The sequence below is a fragment of the Triturus cristatus genome, chromosome 3_1 (assembly GCF_964204655.1).
Source record: "Triturus cristatus chromosome 3_1, aTriCri1.1, whole genome shotgun sequence".
Taxonomy (NCBI): Eukaryota; Metazoa; Chordata; class Amphibia; order Caudata; family Salamandridae; genus Triturus; species Triturus cristatus.
Window position 1 is genome coordinate 619,319,284 of NC_140583.1, and position 19,457 is coordinate 619,338,740.

Genomic DNA, 19,457 nt, shown 5'->3' on the forward strand with positions numbered 1-19,457 from the left:
GAAGAAGGGAGAACACTCACCGGAAGAGTTGGAGGCACCACCGCCTCTGCCGCCTCGACCTTTTCTGCGCCGACCTCTTGTTGGGTAGAAGTTCCCAAATCTCGCCTGGTCTTGGTAACAGCCTTGGTTGGAGCCTTGTCCCTGTTATAAGGGCGACCGGACGAGCGGCCCCTACCTCGTCCGGCCCCAGCAAGCCAGCCAAGACCTGTCTATACCCTTTTTGGGGTCCTTCACAAATTTATGTAGGTAAGTGGCCATGCAGGCATCTATATCCGGGGTGGCTGCCACCTTCCCCTCCAGGGACGGGCGAGGACACTCCGCCCAGAGGCAATTACGAACTCCTGGTTCCAACGGTCGCCGAATACGGCTGGCCACATATTGGGCTACTTTGACTGAAGGGGCCCAGTCCGAAGACCGAGGGTGAGGATGTCATCGGGGTTCAACATATCAGCACATAGGTCCGGGTCAACAGAGTCCGGGGATGGACGAGTAGGGCGCCAGGAGCGAGAGGGACCAGCATCATCGTCCGCGTCCCCTTGATTATCCGCGTCGACCTGATCATCCGCCCCCTGGGCAGGAGGTGAGGGTCCAACAGGTGCTGCTGGAACAGTGCCTGAGGGCGCCTGCGAGCTAGCCAGGAATGCTTGCTTAAGGCGACTGAATGCATCAGCGTCGACGCCCGAGTCTCAAGGTCACTTAGAAGGTGGGGGCTGAGCATCAGATACAGAATTGCCTGGTGTAGGGTTTGGCGCAAATTGCGCAGCTTTGGTTAAAAGCGCACAGGCCTTATCAATTTTACGGGTCAGGCGATCCTCTAACGGTGCCATAGCTTCCGCGACCGCAGTGTGAATGGAATTGTCCACTGCGTCATAAAAAGAATCATGGGTGGGACACATTGCTAGAACTCAGGAAAACACATGTTAAGACAATCTTACATGGGGCAATTCTAACTGAATATTTGAGGGCTAGTGCGGCTCCAAGGGGCCTCTTAGTCAATAATGAACCACTGATCTTCCTGGAAGACTCGTCTTTCAGGAAAGATTGGGCATTAATCGCATGGAAGTGCACAAGAGATTGGTTGGTTCTTATAATAACCACTGCAAAAAGGCTCGCAGATATACTGCTCATACAAATACAGAACAGTGAACAGGGTTTAAGAGCGAGTGTGGTGTTGGCCACATATAAGAGAAAGCTTGAAGAGACCAACACAGAGATTGGGGATTATAAGGATTATCTGCTGCAATCTAAGATCTCAAAATTACAGAAAGACCTAAAAAATTCTCTAAGGAGAGAATTTATACATATACTACCGAAGAATATGCCCAGAAAAAAATGGAAGAAATTAAGAAGGGACCTCAGGGAGGTCGGAGTAGCTCAGATTCTATGAGTTCAAATAGTGAAGGGAGTGGTAATGACTATAGACCGAAAAGATGGGGGAGGGCGAGAGGAAGAGGTCAATATCAAGGCTCGAATTTCAATTACAACCCTATGTACCAGAATTATCCAGGACAGGGGTTTGGGTGGCCACAAATGTATCAACCTTACCCCCAAATGCAAGGCCCTAATAACATCCAGCACTTCCCACAACCATCTGGTCCCCCTTTTTTTGGCAGAGGAAGGGGCCGGGGAAGGGGCAAACAGAGGGGTACTCTGGGGGTACAGTGGGAGGACCTCAATCAAAGAGTGACTCGGAGTATGGCACGGGATCCCGTCCCGGGTACGAGCAGGGAGGGGACCTAGTGATGAATCTTACTAACTACCCACTTACGGAAGCCCAGTCAAGAGTATTAAATAGGGGACTGGGTTTTGTTCCGACTAATATAATGGATGGTTTTAAGGTACGACGAGCTCTCAGACTTCTTTAGATCAGTAAGATTGAAGGTTTTCTTCAATGATCAGGAGGACAGAGACAGGAGTAAGGGAGATACTGATTTCCGCCCAAAATCGACTTTTACCCCCATGAATTCGGTCTTACCACAAGAAGTTACAACTTTTGAAAAAGCAGTGGTTGATGACGTTGAGGCATTGGGAAAAAAACAGAAGAACCCCTTTAAAAATATGACAAGAGAAGAAAGGGAAGCCCTACAAGAACTGAGAACAATCAAGATCTGGTCATAAAGCCCGCTGATAAGGGAGGTGCGATTGTTGTCCTCACTAGGGGCGTGTATGATCAAGAATGTCAAAGATTGATGAATGATGAAAGGAATTATAAAATCCTTCCTATGGAGCCAACCCCAGAATTGAGTAGGGTAATTGGAATGGTGGCAGAGGAAGCTCTTGTTAATGACTGGATCACGGAACATGAAGCTAACTTTTTACTGAAGAAAGACCCTATCACACCGGCATTTTATATTTTGCCCAAAGTGCATAAAGCTGATAGACCCCCGCCAGGAAGACCTATAGTGGCCGCTATTGGCTCTATATTTGAGCCAGTGGCTCAATTTTGTGATTTCGTTCTGAAACCATTGGTTCAGAGTAGGAGGACGTATTTAAAAGATACTACCGAGGTCCTCAATCTCCTTACGAATATGGATTTTGCTCCGGAGGAGGAATATAGGTGGGGTTAGACATAGAGTCCCTGTACACCAATATTCCCCAATTGGAAACTTTGAGGGTGATTGAGGAACTTTTATTTGAACAGGATTGGCAATATCAGACCCCCAGACCATTTATTTTACATCTGGCCGAATTGGCACTCACATAAAACTTCTTTGAATACAAAGGGATTTTTTATTTACAGACCCATGGAACATCAATGGAGAGTGCATTCGCGCCGAGTCTGGCGGGGTTGTACGTTTCCTTCTTTGAGGAGAGATATATTTTCAACACAGATAACCCTTGGACACAGAACATCCGTGTCTGGAAACGGTTTATAGATGATGTCCTCCTTATTTGAAGGGGCGATGAAACATCTATAAAGGAGTATCTGGAATGGTTGAACACACAGAATCCGTTTCTCCATTTCACTATGACTATTACTAGGGAAGATCTTCCATTTCTGGATTTAGTCATTTATCCTTCTGAAGGAAAATTGTCTACCAGAGTTCACCACAAAGCTACGGACAAAAATGGGTTACTTCATTTTGGAAGCTTTCATCCCAAATCACTTAGAGATAACCTTCCGGTTGGACAGTTTCTGCGACTTCGCAGAAATTGTTCTGAAACTGGTAAATTCAGGGAAGAGGCCTTTGGTTTGACTGAAAAACTTAGAGAGAGAGGGTACCCTAGTAAAGTGGTGAGGAGGGCGCAAAAGAGAGTTTACAACTGTTCGAGAGAGGTACTCTTGGAAAAATCAGAAAGACCAGTCAAAAAGAACACGATATGTGTCACTACATTCAATACATCGTCGACGGCGATCAAACGCATTATTTTAAAACATTGGCGTATATTAAATTCGAGTGGCTTTAGGCTTGAGAAACCCTTATTCTCCTTCAGACGAGGGCAGAACATAAAAGACCAATTGGTTCATTCCCGTACTTATAACAACGCTCGAGGGGCTCCTCAAGCTAGTGGTACTCTTGCACCAGTGATGGGCTACACACGGTGTGGAGCATGTGATGTTTGTAAATTAACGAAAAACACCAAAGAAGTGGAGGTTGGCCTGCATCACCCATGGCAACAGAGAGTGCACACGAATTGCAATTCCTCCAATGTTATTTACATCATTAAATGCCCGTGCACTTTAATCTACACGGGGATGACGTGTAGAAAAGTGAAAGTGAGGATTATGGAACATAGGAGCAACATCCGCTGTGCTAGAACAAATACACGGCTCACGATACACTATGTGGAAAGTAGACACACAGTGGAAGAGATATATTGGACGGTGTTGGACAAACCAGTTTTTCCACCCTCCACGAGGGAGGTAGCACATGCACTCTTTATACGTGAACAGAAATGGGTATACCGCATTGGAAGTCATATTACAGGGCTTAATGATGATATACCCTGGTTAGCTCTGGGCAAAAAGTAATTAGCCAGGATTTAGATCTAATCCCCCTTGCATGATCTGGAATACACAAGTGGATGAGCACACAGCTGTCATAGTGATGATGGCCCTTTTTATACCACTGGGTTGATTGACTGCACATCATGACGGACTGTTTTGTGGGTGGGTTCATTGCACTTTTGAGTGTTGGGATGCTGTAGACACTAACATTTGTATAATGGACATTAGAAAGTGTTATATAAATATTCTATAAGCACTTCAACATGATTGTGCTGAGATATGGAATCGCTGTTATGAGCAAAACAACATACATTAGATTGAGGAGTTCGAGCTGGGCGTATGCAGGCTCCGCTAGAGGGGTTCGAACCATTGTGCTGCCTGCGTGGGTTAGCGTGCTAGTGTTTGTCGGGCCGCATTACGCAGCGCGGTCACATAGGCATCACGTGATCGGAAGTAGAAGATGTAAGGAGCGGAGGAGAGACGCTCTGTGCTTCTACGCGGCACTGAGAGAGATTGATTCTATGGGCAGCGAACCACCCTTGACGAAGTAAGGTGCAGGGGGGTACTAGTGTGGGATGTGGGCAACTATTACGCTGACATTAGACATCCTACGTAATTTGTATGAAGGAGGGTTTAATACCTATTGGGGCTGATCCACCTTTCATGGGGTGTGATGGTTCATGTACTGGTGTTTGAGATCCTCACACAATGGGAATATGGTGGTAATACGACTGTGTGGAAGGTTTTGTTCTTGAATTTAAATGGTTGAGAATCGGGCATAACATTGCAATCTTGGAACAAAGGGGTATATAGTACCTCGGTATATATAAGTTCATTTGAGAGGACACGGACATAATTATAATAACAAAGAGAGATATTGCATAGACTGGCTATGTGTGTCGTCGCTCCGATTAAACTGGAGATTTATGTTTGATGGGATGACCAGCATGATTATTATTATTTTTTAATATTTGTCCCTACAGTGCGTGACTACAGGGGGTCGCCCTCTTCTCCACTGCCTGTTTTAGCGTCTGATTTAATAAACTCGGTAAGAGGATATTTGGAACGCACTGAATGAGACGAGAAAAACAGCACATGGGATGATAGAAATTAAAATCATATATGTGAATGGGTGACAGTTAATTGCTGGAATATCTATGGCATGGCTGAAAGTGGAAGTCTGCACGTTTTCCTTGCACGTTTTTATTCGTTTTGCACAATATGCAATTGGCATCTGGTGTGGGGTTCACATGAATTATGTGAGACACATCAGGAGGAGAGCCATTGGTGCTCTGTTCCGCTGTTGGTGTAATGACACCTTTGAGTTTTTGGAACATTTAAGTCGTACCTACTGGGTTGTTTGTGGACGTATGTCTTCTGGGGAGAGCACACTGTTATATTTGTGGATGTATGTGATGTTGGTAAAGTTTGACAGTGGGTGGTATTTTATTCCTTCTTCTTTTTTCTCTTCTTTTTTCCACAGTGTAAAATTGAAGAGTAAAGTTACCAACTAGAACGATTCTCCAGTGGAGTAAGAACTCTAATTGGGGAGTTTATAAGGGGTAATTAGGATTAGAGCATAGGGATCCTTGTAGTCCTGATGAAGGCCGGATAAAGATGCTATAACCGGCTGAAACATGTCGACCTCTAGGCAGACGGGGGGTGGTGAGTACATTATTAACTCACACCACCATCATCCGTATATCTTTGTTAGTTCTGACTAGGGAATCTATGAATAAAACTATTATACAGATATCTCTTAGTTAGTTTTAACATTATAAGTTTCTGCACCAATTTTCTTAGGATACTTTCTTTTCCTGTGTGTCTTTATCATTGTTGTATTGTTTACCCCTCCCTATTGCTCCGTCTCTAGCGTTGGTTTGCGCAGAGACGTTAGTAGCAGCCCTATGATGAAGCATGCCACAATTTATTGTGGGTGAGGGCAGTTTTTTCAAGTGCAGTGTGCTCCCCCGGTTTTATAACGTCCAACAAACTGAGACGACAGTGGACGTACCCTACCTCTTTGATGTGTTGTGATATGATACGCGAGGAGGATGAGGTAGGGTGTATCCTTCTCCCCCTCTGTTGTTAGATTGTGTTGTATATGAAAAGAATCATCCCAAGGCGGGACATTAAAGGGCTCCTCCTCCCACTGGTCATCCTGGTAAGTCTCCTGATAGGCATCCATGACTCCAGGCAGAAAAAACAACCTTCAAAACGTAAGTGGGTAAGTTAGACCTGTAGGCCATGGGGGGCTGGGTGTGAGCCTACACTTTGGGCAAGCAGAGCCTGCGTTGAAAAAGGGCTACTGCCCAGGGCCCAACAGCCCAGGAGCAAGAATCAATATTAATGGGCAATCTGCCTACCAGAAACGGGCCCTCGGCATTCTCCAAATTCCCACTTGACAGACTCCACAGGAGCGTACAACAAAAGGTCTAATACTGCCCCCTTGCCACAAGAGCCACTGCCTAATGGCAGTCTACAGACCCAAACACGGGCGTAACACAAGGGGCATGCACAGTGCCAAATATGCTGCCTAACGGCAGAGTACAGACCCAGGCGGGCGTGAGGCAGATCAAGGCTCCACCGCGTCGCTGCTCAACGGCTGTGAAATGCGCGGAATGCCAATAGGGCTCGCGCCGCGGAAGAGGGCACACAAACTCCCCTTAGCGGCCGGAGGAGCGGACCGCAAGCCAGCACCAACAGCGGCCGTTAGGGAGATGACGCTCCCACGGCTACAAACAAACCGACCCGAGTAGCGGGCACGTTTGTCAGCAAACAAAACCTGTCAGGAAAACAGAGCACATAGCAAAATAAAAACCTTCAGAGGCTCTTGCAGCGGTAAAAATAAATAGAACCGCTAGCGAGTGCCTGCGAATGTCTGTCACTGAGAAAAACGACACAGAAGGCAAAAGAAGCAATAGAATAACACCGAAGGTTAATATCACCAAGCTGAATGCATGAGCTAATAAGTCAACAACAGAATCAAAGGCAGTTATAACCAAACATTCTCAGAGAGAAAAGAAGGCACTTATCTGGCTGCAAGCAGCGAAGAAAGAGGGGGAGTAGAGGCTGACAGAGGACTATGAGGTGTTGAAAGCCCTGTGATTGGTGGATTCCCACGGACACTCTGTACATGGACTGCATACTCTACTGTTAAAAACTCTATTCCATTCCTTATGGTTTATTGGAATGTTAGTTTTTACCAGTTTCTTTAAAATGGCTGCTTGTTAATAAAGTGGAGAAAGTAAAGCATAATCGTCGCCTCCGGTCCTGACATAAAATGAACTGCCTGTGAAAAGTTTAGAAGCAGCAGATAAGAGCGAGATCGGTTTGAAATAGCTCACTATCATAGGATCAGCCTTAGATTTCTTTGAAAAGAAAACAAGAAAGCCAGTTTCCAAGAGGGAAAAAAGTGGATTGCAGGGAATTATTTAGAATTTCATTGAGCACTGGATTGATAATGGAAGAGGCAATATTTAAAATAAACGGCGGACATGGATCGCCAGGCGATCCAGATTTGCATTTAGCAAGTTCCTTGGCTGTATTAGCAATTGATACAGGGTTAAAAGTAAGTAGTTGAGAACCAGTCTGATGACTGCTCACAGAGACTGATAGAAGGGGTCTCAGCTGGCAACTTTAAACAACTGTTTTGAATCTTCTCATACAGAAATTGAGTCAAGTCAATACATAATTCTGCTGACTGAAATATTTCATTTTCTGCTGCCTTCGGAGATAAAAAAGAGTTAGCGATTTTTGACATTTCACAGGGGTGGGGAAGTTTTAGATGCTGTTGAAATTTGAGAAGAGAAGTATTTTTTCTGGGCTTTGAGAATATTATTTGTGAAATTCCTTTAAAGCTAATTTATATTTAATTTTTGTGTCATTATTATAAGATTTTCTGCAAGTTCGCTCCAAAATCTTACAGTGACTTTTTTCCACCTTTAAGGAGGATGAAAACCAGGGGGTTATCAGCTGAGACCTTCTTGCTACATGATTTTTAGCGGAGCAATGCGATCAAGAGCAATGGTTAGCCAGTTATTAAAATTCATCACATCACATCAGTATCTGGAGAACCCGTTTAAATTGGGGTTGAAGATTGAAGGTTCTGTAAGAAAGGCGGGTCCAAAATTATATGTCACGAGCTTGATAAGATTGATGATTTTTTTTTATTCTTCTGATTCAGCCAAAAATTAAAGGAAAAAGGCACCAAAAAGTGATCGAACCAGGGAACTGTAAGGACAGGAAGAATGTGCAGATAAGGAAGATTGTAAAAATAGTAAGGTCAAGTATATGATCTGTCTTTTGTGTCAGTGCAGTTAACAATAGTGGGAGGTTATCCATGAAAGGTGTAGCAATTGTGCTTATTTTAGTAGCAGACATAATAATTATTTTATTATATTAAAATTAATCAAATACAACAAATAAAACTGTTAAAAAAACAAACTGTTAACTGCAACAGCACAACTAGGCATCATTATATACAAAACGGTTGCTGCTTTATGGTATATTTATTCTGGAGCAGTGATTTAGAAAATAAAATGCTGTTAGTTTGAGCTGGTTGATTGTTGAAGCCATTGGTAACCTAAATCCAAACATTTTGTAAGTTTACTAATTAAAGACTTAGGACCTATTACGATGGCGGGCGGACACCGCAGCGGAGCATGGGACCGACCTCCGATCTTGCAGCGGTCCCGCCATGCAAATTAGGATACACCCGCCCCAGTGGCAGGCGCATCCTGGATCTTTTATATTGCGGGTGGATCTGCTCGCTGAAGCCCCGCTCGCAATGTAAAAGGATTGTGCACAGCATTGCCATGCACTATATGGCAGACACCACGTGGTGCCTGCCATAGGTACCCCCCATGTGCACCCCCGACCCCCTGGGGTCCCGCAACGGGCCCCCAATGTTCAGAACCGCATGCCTTTCCATGGCGGCATTGCATCTTTCCCAAAACTTTATTTTATTTGCCCTGAGAAGATTTTGATCAGTCACTAAGTTAGTCTTACCAATAAACAATATACAAACAGCTTACCTTCTACATCTAGAACTGTTCTAAGACGAACATTTTTAGAATATTTTTTGGGACCCTTTTTCTGAATTGGGTGAATAATTGAACCTGGATTTTGTCCTGCGACTATAACCAGGCACCTGTTGCACTGACCTTTTTTGCAGGCCACAGATGCAAAATCACTAAACAATAATATGCCTGTTAGACACAGCCAAGGCCTGCAAGTATTGTATGGTATTGTATTGTATATAGCATTTATAAAGTGCAACAAACACCTTTACGGGTACCCTGGCGCTGTGGTACAAGACACAAACCATCATAGAGTGAAGAGGGTAGAAACAGAATAGACCGCAGTTAAAGTACCTAAGTACCATAGGCTGGGGTGCTGGATACAGGGAATATCTGAAGTTCATCAGTAGTGAGTTGGGGTATATTATGTTTAGGTAGCTCACCATAGCTGCAGAAATTGGTCTTTATTAGATTTTTGATTGTAACCACAAAGTCAGTATATATACTATATGGTTGATGCCTGATTTTGCTCTACCAGCTGCCAGTTCACGAGCCATATTGTTGGAATTGTTATGCCTGTTGTAGGAAATCCATCTTTTCTGCATGGTCACCCTCAGATGTTTTGCATTTTTCTGGACACTAGTTTTGCTGGCTTAGGATTTTGTGCACTTTACCCCTGCTAACCCAGAGTACTGTGCCTGTTGATTAAATTGGCTGGTTCCTGATTGGCACATATAACTTGCATGAAAGTCCCTAGTATATTGTGTACAAAGTATTCACCTATTGTGCCATCCACTAAAGTGACAGTACAAAAATGTACTCTCTGTATCCAGACTGCTGCCGTGTAAAACCTGCAGTACAATCTGTCAAATATCACTTTTTGACAATAAAGACCTCCCTTTTTTAAATATTATTAAGACACTCCTACGTAGGCTCTGTAGCCAACAACACAGGGTGCATCGTATTTAAAAGTGGAACAGCAAGAAATTTACTATTTGCATGTCCTTACAGTGACAAGGCCCAGAAAAGTATTTTCACTGTGGCAGGCCAAGCTGTCCTAAGTAGAAAATGAAAGTACAGATTAAAATGATAATACTGCTAACTCAGGAAAGGCACCAGCTAGAAAAATAATTAAACCATTGGTTGTAATAGTTAATACAAATCCAATTCAATGGTGACGTTTTTTTAAATAATTATTGAGGAAAAGTAACTTTTTCTTTACATGCCTGAGCTATCAGACGGCTAATTAGTGTTAGCTCTACCAAATCCTAGCCTGTGCTAAGTCTTGAATGAGGTATGAACGAAGTGTGACATTCACACAGGAGCTACACAATAGGTTGAGTTAAATGGGCAGGGATGAATATTCAGGGTGGAGGTTGTGGGCATTTTGTTGACCCACTTTGCCAAATCCTGCTTGACAGGTCTGTTTGAGCCACATGTAACTACTTGACACACTTGAAAGGGAAAAAATAGGATGCCCGGACAACTCTTGTGTATCTCCTGTCCGGTTGTTGTAGGACCCGGTCTTTGTCCTACTAGACCGCTGTCTCCCGGTTTTTGGGGGTACAGGGCCTTCTTCAAACAAGATTTTAGTGTAGGATGTGGGAGACCACTAGTGATTATATAAGTGCACTCCCCTGTGTACCCACAGCGCCCAAGTTTTGTGTGGTCACAGACGTTTGCCATCTTGAAAATGCCCTGACACATGCCATGTTCAGCATGTTTGCAGTTAGGTGAATAGGAACTAATTAAAAGGTGAGTATGGTTGCCCCGAGGACTTTCACTCTATTGGTTAGGGCGTTCCCAGAAGGCATCCACACCCACTAGAAAGTGCCAGATATAAATGTAGAACCCCATCAGAATATTTTCTGGACCTGCAGAAGACTAGAAAAGGACTGGACCTGCCGTTGTGACATGAGAGGGGCCTCAAAGGTCTGGACTGATGTACTGAAGCCTTATTGTGGAATCTTGTGTATGTCATGGGCTCATTGAATGTGGGTTCATGGAATCCTGTCTATGTCATAAGCACTGCCTGGGTGCTTTGGTAGTTATTTCACGGGATTCCATTTCTGTCTCAAGTGCATGGAAGAACAGAAAAGACAGTAGCTTTTGTGTTGCGCTTGTTAACTGATGCAGGACGAAACTACTCCGTTATTGAGCACGCTGCCTGGGCATAAATCATTTCCACATTTTCATTTGGAGCAGGAAAGATGTATTGAGAACTGACCATAAACCTTTGTTACAAGTACTTGGGTCGAATGGTACAACCAGATGTTCGGGTCTCTTGGCGAGGCTGGCGGTTAGATTACAGGAGAATGACTGTAAAGTTGAATATGCCAGGTTGGTAATACAAAGTGGGGGGCTGTTTGTCTCGGTTGCCTGATAAGGCTGCTATTGAGTGCACTTTTGATTCGAAATAAGTGATGGCTGACATAGAGGATGCTACTGAAGGATTACATGGCTGTGTATCCATGAATGATTGGAAGTTAGCGATTGATAATGATGAGGTTCTTGAAGCAGTGAAAGAAATTCTCTGGGGTGAATTGATAAGGGAAAGCATGGTACTGGAGGCAGTTAGACAATTTCATAAGGTTCTAGAAGAGTTGTCCCTTGTAGCAATGGCTTGATTATGAAGAAGGAAATTTGTGTGCCACCAACAGTGATGAGAGAAAGGCTTTAAAGTTAGCCCACGAAGGACATTTGGGTCAAACCTTCACAATTAAGAGGTTGAAAGAGAATTTGTTGGACAAAAATGGACACCCAAGTGAAGACTTTGGTGGAAAGATGTGAAGAATGTAAGAATTTGGAAAAGAGGTTGAGAGTCAGTTGGGAATGACTGAACGCAATCAGCATGTTGTTGAGGTAGATCATGTGAGAGAGAAACTTTGCTTTTCATTGGCCCATTTTGTGCCGTCCGGAGCATGAAAGATATGATGTGCAATCTAGGTGGTTGGTGGTGGTATTTACGAAAGTCACCATTTCCGTGATGGGAGAAATGTTCAGAAGGGAAGGGATACCTTCTAAATGAATCACAGACAAAGGTACACAGCTGACATCCATGGAGATGTCACAGTTTTTGGGTAATTTGGGAATCAAACATTTTTGTACCTCACCCTACAACACCCAGAGGGGTGGCCAGGTTTAGAGACTGAACCGTTTGGTGAAAGGCACCATGGAGCTCTAAGATTAAACTGGATTGGACATGCAGAGGGCGATCAAAGGTATGTTGTGGGCACACCACACCACAGTGAATTCTGGCACTGGAAAAACACCATTTGATCTGTTGAGGGGCAGACAGCTGGGAACTAAGTTAGTTCTGTCGTGGTTATGTGAGGGTGATTCTAAATTGGTGGAAAAGGTCAAAACTACTTCTTAGGGTCAGAGGTTGATTGAAATCAATGATTGAGTGAAGGTGAAACCTGGTGTTGTGAGTAGAGGTTTATCCGAATTTCGTGGCCCATATAAGGTAAAAGAAGTTGGGGCAATTAGGTAAAATTGGACAGACATGGAATCTCAGGAAGGTGGCTTTTATTTCAGAAGAATGGGCATGGTATTGTCCGCTCATCTGAGAAGGAAGAGAAGTGTTCCAGTTGGTTGTTTATGGATGACGATGATTTTGATAGATCCCAAGTGAGGGTGCAGTTTATTCAGTTGCGATTGGTGGAGACACCTGTCTGCAAGGTGTTTGGGTGAGCAGGCCCCCTGCTTGGTGGGGTGATTATGTTTTTAGTTAGATAGCTATTTTTAGATGTTTGTTTAATGTTTTGTATGTCTGGGGTGGGGCGATCCCTTTCATCGTTCTTGGGTAAAGGTGTAGGGATTTGGGCACTTTGTGTTTTGTTGTGTCGCTGGAAAGAAAGAGGATGTGTTGTATTGTGGGCTTATTGTTGAATCTTGTGTATGTTATGGGCTCATGGAATGTGGGTTGGTGGAATCATGTCTATGTCATTATTATGGCTCTTGGGTGGTAATATCGCAGGATTCCATTTCAGTTGCCTAATGGCATTTGTGAGGTGTCAGGCGTTACAGACACAGGTTGTTTTCTGCCATTAAACTGCGGTGAAGACAATCAGGAGTGTACTTGTTTTCATTATACCATGTGTCTTAATCTTTGCAGAATGAGTGTCTTTAAAAGAATTACCAGGTCCTTGCTTTGTTGGAATTCAAAGACTTATTTTATGCCCATCCCTTCAACAATAGGCCAATATGGACATCAAACCCATAAACATCATGGGAGCTTGTACATGGTGGTTGCCATCTTAAACAAAGAAATCCTTTAAAAGAGAAGGTGTTGAGTTTATTTCCAGTACTAGAGGATACTGAAAAAATAAGATGTCTTGATGGTGATCATGCAGTTGAAGCATTACTATAGATACATAGCTTATTATTGCCATAAACCAGTAAACATATTGATACTTACATTTTCATTTTATATTTGTCTACAGGCAGTAAAAGCTATGGAGATCATGGCCACAGAATGCTGTTGATATGGCTACATGGAGTTGTCATGGCAGGGGAAAATCCCATCAAGGGGTTGTATGAAGGACTTGTAGGCATTGGCAGGAGAGATTTAGCAGGTAAAGTAATTGTTTTAGTCGTCTCACAAGTTATCTTGAAAATGTTTCAAAATGTTCTTTGTAAAATCAGCAAATAGCTGTACAAGTTGTAAAAGAAGGAACTCTGACTTAATACCTTAATTTTACACTAGCCGGTGTGTAAAGACAGCTTGGAATCACGTTTGATGGTCCTTTTGCACTTAAGGTTGAGAAAGGGACCTGCAGATTAAGAGTGAGATGGAGTATTAGGAGCTTGCTTTACTGCCACTCAATCAATCAATCAACTAAATCAGTTGATATGTAGAGCGCTGCTTGCCACCCGTGAGGGCATCCGGGTGCTGGCAGGGTCCCTAGGTTCAGCCGAAGAGCCAGGTCTTGAGCATCTTGCTGAATTCTGATAGAGTAGCGAGGTCAGGAGGTGTATGAAACGGTTGTTCCATGCCTTGGCTGCGAGGTAGCAGATGGAGCGTCCTCCAGCCCTGCTCTAGTGGATGTGTGGTTGTGAGCGAACGCGAGAGAGGTGGAGCGGAGGTGTCTGGTAGGGTGGTGAAAGCTGAGGTGATGGTTGATGTAGGCTGGTCCGGAGTAATGAAGGGCCTTGAATGCATGGGTCAGTAGCTTGAACTGGCATCTGTTCTGAACTGGGAGCCAGTGGAGCTCTCTGAGGTGTGGGGTGATGGGAGTTTGTTGTGGGAGATTGAGGATGAGTATAGCGGCAGCTGCGTTCCTGATGGTTTAGTCTTTGAAGGAGGTGGGTTGCTATTCCTGAGTGTTTCAGTAGTCCAACCGGCTGGTGATCAGGGCCTGTGTAATGGTCCATCTGGAGTTTTGGGGGAGACACTTGAAGATCTTGCATAGCATGCGCAGGATCAAGAAGCAGGAGCATGATACGGGGTTAAGCTGAGATGTTATGTGTGGGTCTGAGTTCTGTGGGCCACCAGGAGGTGTTCCAGGAAGAGTTTGTGTTACCAAAGATCAGTACTAGAGTCTATCCGTGTTCAGCTTCAGGCAGTTGTTCTTCATCCAGTTTGCGAATCTGATCATGCATTGATGGAAGTTGGTCCTGGTGGTGGTGGGGTTTTTGGTTGGGCTCAAAAATGTTACTAGACCTGCAGGTCTAGAAACTTTAATAGTCTACTCAACCTAACTGTAATGTACTTGACCCGTGAACTGGTCTCAAATTGTGTGATCCTAGACAAATATTTTGTCTCATGGAGCTGTCTTTTTCTTTATTATCACATAAGAGGGCACCTTCAAATATGCAAGTTCACTTTTTCTGCAGTACAAAAAACTATTTTTATTTACTAGACTAAGTGTTTGCTCCATGCATAACAAGAATCAATCCCATATCTAGGGTACCCATGATTCCTGGCTTGCCTATTACTTCACTAATAGCATTGTCATCTGGGCAGGAGCAGTAATAATTTCCAGTTCATGTTTAAAAAAATAACTTTTCATAAATATATTACCAAAGCATGATGTGGTAGTGCATTGTCATTTACAGATAGCATATTTTCCATTGAAATGGCCACAAAACTTTCCCACTGACATGTAGTTTTACTGATAATAGCGCATAAACAAGTTTTGGAAATTGGATTACAGCAAAAAATATTTGAAATTTGCACATCACCAAGTAAAGTGTTCTAATTTGTTTTGATCATATAACATATTTTTTTCACCTCAGAATTACAAAAATAGGTCTTCATAAGTAGTGAAATATTTATTTGAAATGTTTGAACAGTTCACTTAGGTATTTTAGTGTTGTGTTAGAAAAAAGCCTGACAACTTACAGCCTTTCATTTAACATGATTTGCACAGTTCAATTGTCACACAGTTCACCTTACAAAGTCCACCAACTTAAGTCACAGAAATAAAAATAAATGTAATAAGATGTAGTGTTGCGTGTTTGTTCTGCTTTGTTCGCGTGTTTCTTGATTCCGTGTCACGAGGACAAAGCAGAGCGAGAACGCGTATTCTTGGAATTCCACAAGTCTGTGTTTTCATAGATGTGTATATTTAAATGTGCATGCTCGTGGGCATTATCTCGAGCCCATAGTTGGTTAACGAGAAGTTGTTGACACTCAAAGTTAAGAGAAGATCGTTGTTCATCGAGAGAGCTAGACGCTTTGAAGACGTCCGGTTGAGCCTTTGAATAAATTCGCACTACAAACTACGAGTGTCTAAGTGTATTTACTACAGTAAATGTGACAAGATAACAAGATTTAATGGTATTTGTATTGCTCTTTTACATTGTGGGCAATAAAGATGCCTTTAAATCCTGTTATCTTATCACATTTGCTCTGCTTTCAGAGACAGAGGTCAAAAGTCAGTTTGTCTTCCCTGAAGTTAGAGGATTTTCAATTCTCCAGAAGGGGCAAGTAGTCCAAAATAATAGCTCATCCTGAATAAATCTTGCTCGACACGGCAAGTGGCCGAGTGGATTTTTCAAACCCTGTTTGGAGAGAGAGATGACGAGTTGTATGACGTCAGCGTAGGAGATAATGTTTAGTCAGAGGGATCTGTCAATGCTGTCCATTGGTATCATATAGGTATCATATCACCAGAATTTACGACATCGGTATCTATGGAACCGCCCTCAGATGGATCGGCTCCTTCTTCACTGGCAGAACATGAGCTCACCAACTACCATTCTCCTTCACACCGAAGGAGGTAATCTATGGAGTCCTTCGGTGTGCAGTAGAATGGTAGTCAGCGAGCTCATGTTCAGCCAGTGAAGAAAAAGCCGATCCATCTGAGGGCGGTTCCATAGATACCGATGTTGTACAGTCTGGCGATGAGCGTGTGGTGGGAGACAGTGTCGAAGGCCATGGAGAGATCAAAGAGGATTAGCGCCCCCCGATCAAGGAGGGCCCAGATGCAGTCAATTGCTGCGATCAGGGCTGTTTCGGTGCTGTGGTTGCTGCGGGAGCCGGATTGAGAGGTGATTCTGTTCTAGGGATGTCGTGAGTTGTTGGTTGATGGCCTTCTCAATGACTTTGGCTGGGAAATGTAGCAGAGGGATGGGTCTATAGTTATTGAGTTCACTGTGGTCTGCTGATGTTTTTTTCAGCAGGGTGTTTACCTCTCTATGCCTCCAGTCTTCTTGGAAGTTGGCCGTGGCAAGGGAGGAGTTTAGTGTGGTGGTGGGTTCTTGGCTGATCCTGGTTATTCCTAAGTTGAAGATGTGGTGGGGGCCGTTGGGGGCCTTGGAGTGTACCGATTTCATGATGGTGGTGGTTTTCTGTGTGGTGAGGTGGTTCCAGGTGGTAAGTCGGGATTCCGCTGTGGGTGTGGAGTTGTTATGCTGGTTGTTGAAGAAGTCGGTGGGCTTTAGTTGGGGGTTGAATTTCTTGTAGATTTTGGCGATATTTTTGTGAAAGATGTTCTCGAAGTGGTTGCAGACCTGTGAGGGGGTGATGTTTGTAGTGGTTCTTTACAACTTGGGAGTGCTAATGCACAAGCCAAGGGATAAGACTTTAGCTGCAGTTAATTCCATCCATAGAAGTTGCTGCTGTTCCATACTTAAGGTCTCTCTGTAGAGGCTGACCAATAGTACACTTTACTGGACTTTCTACAGCATTTGATACTTAAGCACCTGACTCACTCACTCATATTTTTAACTATGTGTAGCCTGAAACTTCCCAAGACAAACCATTTGTGAACCACTTCATGTCTTTTATTCAGTTATTTTTTCACCAACCAGATGGCAGTGGACTTTGGAGTGTGGGCATGTTTTTTAGTCAGTCACATCACTTTGTGAAGATTTGTTTGGGTGTATAATGACTTCCAAGGGTTCACATCTCACCTTTTGTCATGCATGTGCTATTTGGTCTTTATGCCTTTTTGCCAGCCTTAAAGGAGTTTACAGTTTTGCCAAGCAGCTACTTGTTGACTACTCTTCCAGGGCTTGACTTCCTTTGACAGCCATGTATGCAAACACTATGCTGGCTCAAAACCCACTGGATGCACTTTGCAAATGTGCTTAACAGAAAGGAAAAATAGTTTAATAAAAATAAATATTATTTCTCTGTGTTTTCCATTTTAATAATTGTATTTAAATCATTCAAAACCAGATATATCAGATGAAGGATCACATATAATTCAACGTTAACAATCGACTAAAGTCATCTGGGGACAAAATATACACCATACAGGAAGAAATACCAATTTGAGTAGTAGTAGAGAGAAGAAAGTTTCAGCTTGTGGCTCACCCAATATCTATATAAGAGTCTCACATAGTTATAGAATCTAAACATGCATTCCAGAGCTTCTTTACGCTCTCCTTTTTTATTGACGAACAGATATTCTCATTGATTACTTTCACTACAAATCCCATGTTTTATTTTCCTTAACTCAAGATCATTGGGACTTTAGTGCCATCGTTCAATAATGCTCACCTGTTAAATTAAAACCGAACAGTTCTAAGACTCCGCTCATGTGAACTGATACTGTTCTCCACTCGAATTTAAAGTCTGATTTAAAGTTTGGCAAGTGCCACCACCACAGCAGCTCCTCTGAAGGTAGTGAATGTTTGCTGAACTGCACTAAGTTTCATGCAGCCACTCACCAAGCTTTTTATTTGTTCAACAGAAACAATCTTCCTGAGCGGGGTTTGTTTCTGTAAAGCAAAAACAAATGAGGTCGACACACTAGAAGCTTAGTCTGAGGGTGTAGGGGACATTTTTCTTTTTTTTTTCCTTCTTCAGCACTACCAGGCTTACTCTGGTGCTCCCAAAGAGAAGAAAAGTACATCAGACTGTATGCTTTAAATACAGCTGATGATCTCATGTACTAACACAGAGTTCAATGGGATGTCTGTGTATGGTCTCTGCCGGTGGATCATCTGCTGGCGGAAACAAGATGTTCCACTCAACCCTAAATAGAGCTCGCCGACAGTCAGTTTGCCAGATCGTGGAGTGCCCTATCCATCAATCTCTTAATCAGGCCTGTGACCTTCCGGAGTCCTGTATGTTGATCCTGCAAACGTTTAATGGGTGTACAACAGTGCTCTCCTCTGCTTCTATTCCTGATTCAGGCCCAGGTACACTAGTATGGGTTACATAATTATCTAATGTCGTTTTTAGTCCCAGATCTGATAGGGTAGTCACTTTAGAGGGAGTATTTGAGGGCAGCAATGACGGTCCCTTACTTCTCACTGCCAGATGCCCTTTAGTAGGTAGGCATACGCTTATGCCCAACACCACAGTGAGGGAAGTGAACCACTCTTTAAAAAAACTTGCAAACATTTTTCCTAGTATTTCCTTCATCTGTTCTCAAGGAGTGTCTGTTGGAGGACCTCAGCCTAATTTTTCAATAGTTCATTTTTGTGCCTTAATTGGTTACAAGCTGAGGAAGCACTCTCCAGAAATATAGAATCTTAATAGAATATTCTGTACTGCTCATCCTCTGTAAGGTGTGATTCATACTTTCTCAACACTATGGTTCTAATGACTTGCACTTTCATTTTCATGTCTGTAGAAGTCAGCTTAGGCAGCAATAATAGGTACTGCAATGCCTAATCTGTACCTAAGAAATAAGAATAAGTAAATACAAGCTAAAACCCTTTGTAGATCCAACTAAAAAAAGAGTTCCACATCCACAGAGATTTTCCATTATGCAACCTTCTAGAAATATCTTGGGATATTTTATATTACAAAATGCTGGTAGGACCCTTGGAAAAGTGCGCAGGCTACTGTTAGCGATAGAGTTAGCGTTAAGTCATCGTCATCATCATCTTTATTCGAATGTCAGAAGCAATCATAAAAGCATACATATAAAAACAATAAACAATAGCTATTTGTTCATGAATTTCCAATAAAATACAGATTTAAGAAAGCATCTAAAACATACATCCTCGTTAGGCAACATTTGTAAAATCCGTAAAGCAACTCTACATTGCTTACATTGTGCATCCTTAAAAGTGGAAGTAAA

The 19,457-nt window shown here is 43.0% G+C and overlaps 1 protein-coding gene across 3 annotated transcripts in view; it reads left to right on the forward strand.

The window, feature by feature from the left end:
• Positions 1-19,457, forward strand: part of ANKDD1A (ankyrin repeat and death domain containing 1A) — a 419,853-nt gene that overhangs the window by 352,161 nt on the left and 48,235 nt on the right. For all 3 annotated transcript variants that reach the window (XM_085644555.1, XM_085644556.1, XM_085644557.1), the window contains one exon: positions 13,416-13,547. In XM_085644555.1, coding sequence (XP_085500681.1) covers positions 13,416-13,547 — 132 coding nt within the window. The remainder of the gene's footprint in view (positions 1-13,415; positions 13,548-19,457) is intronic.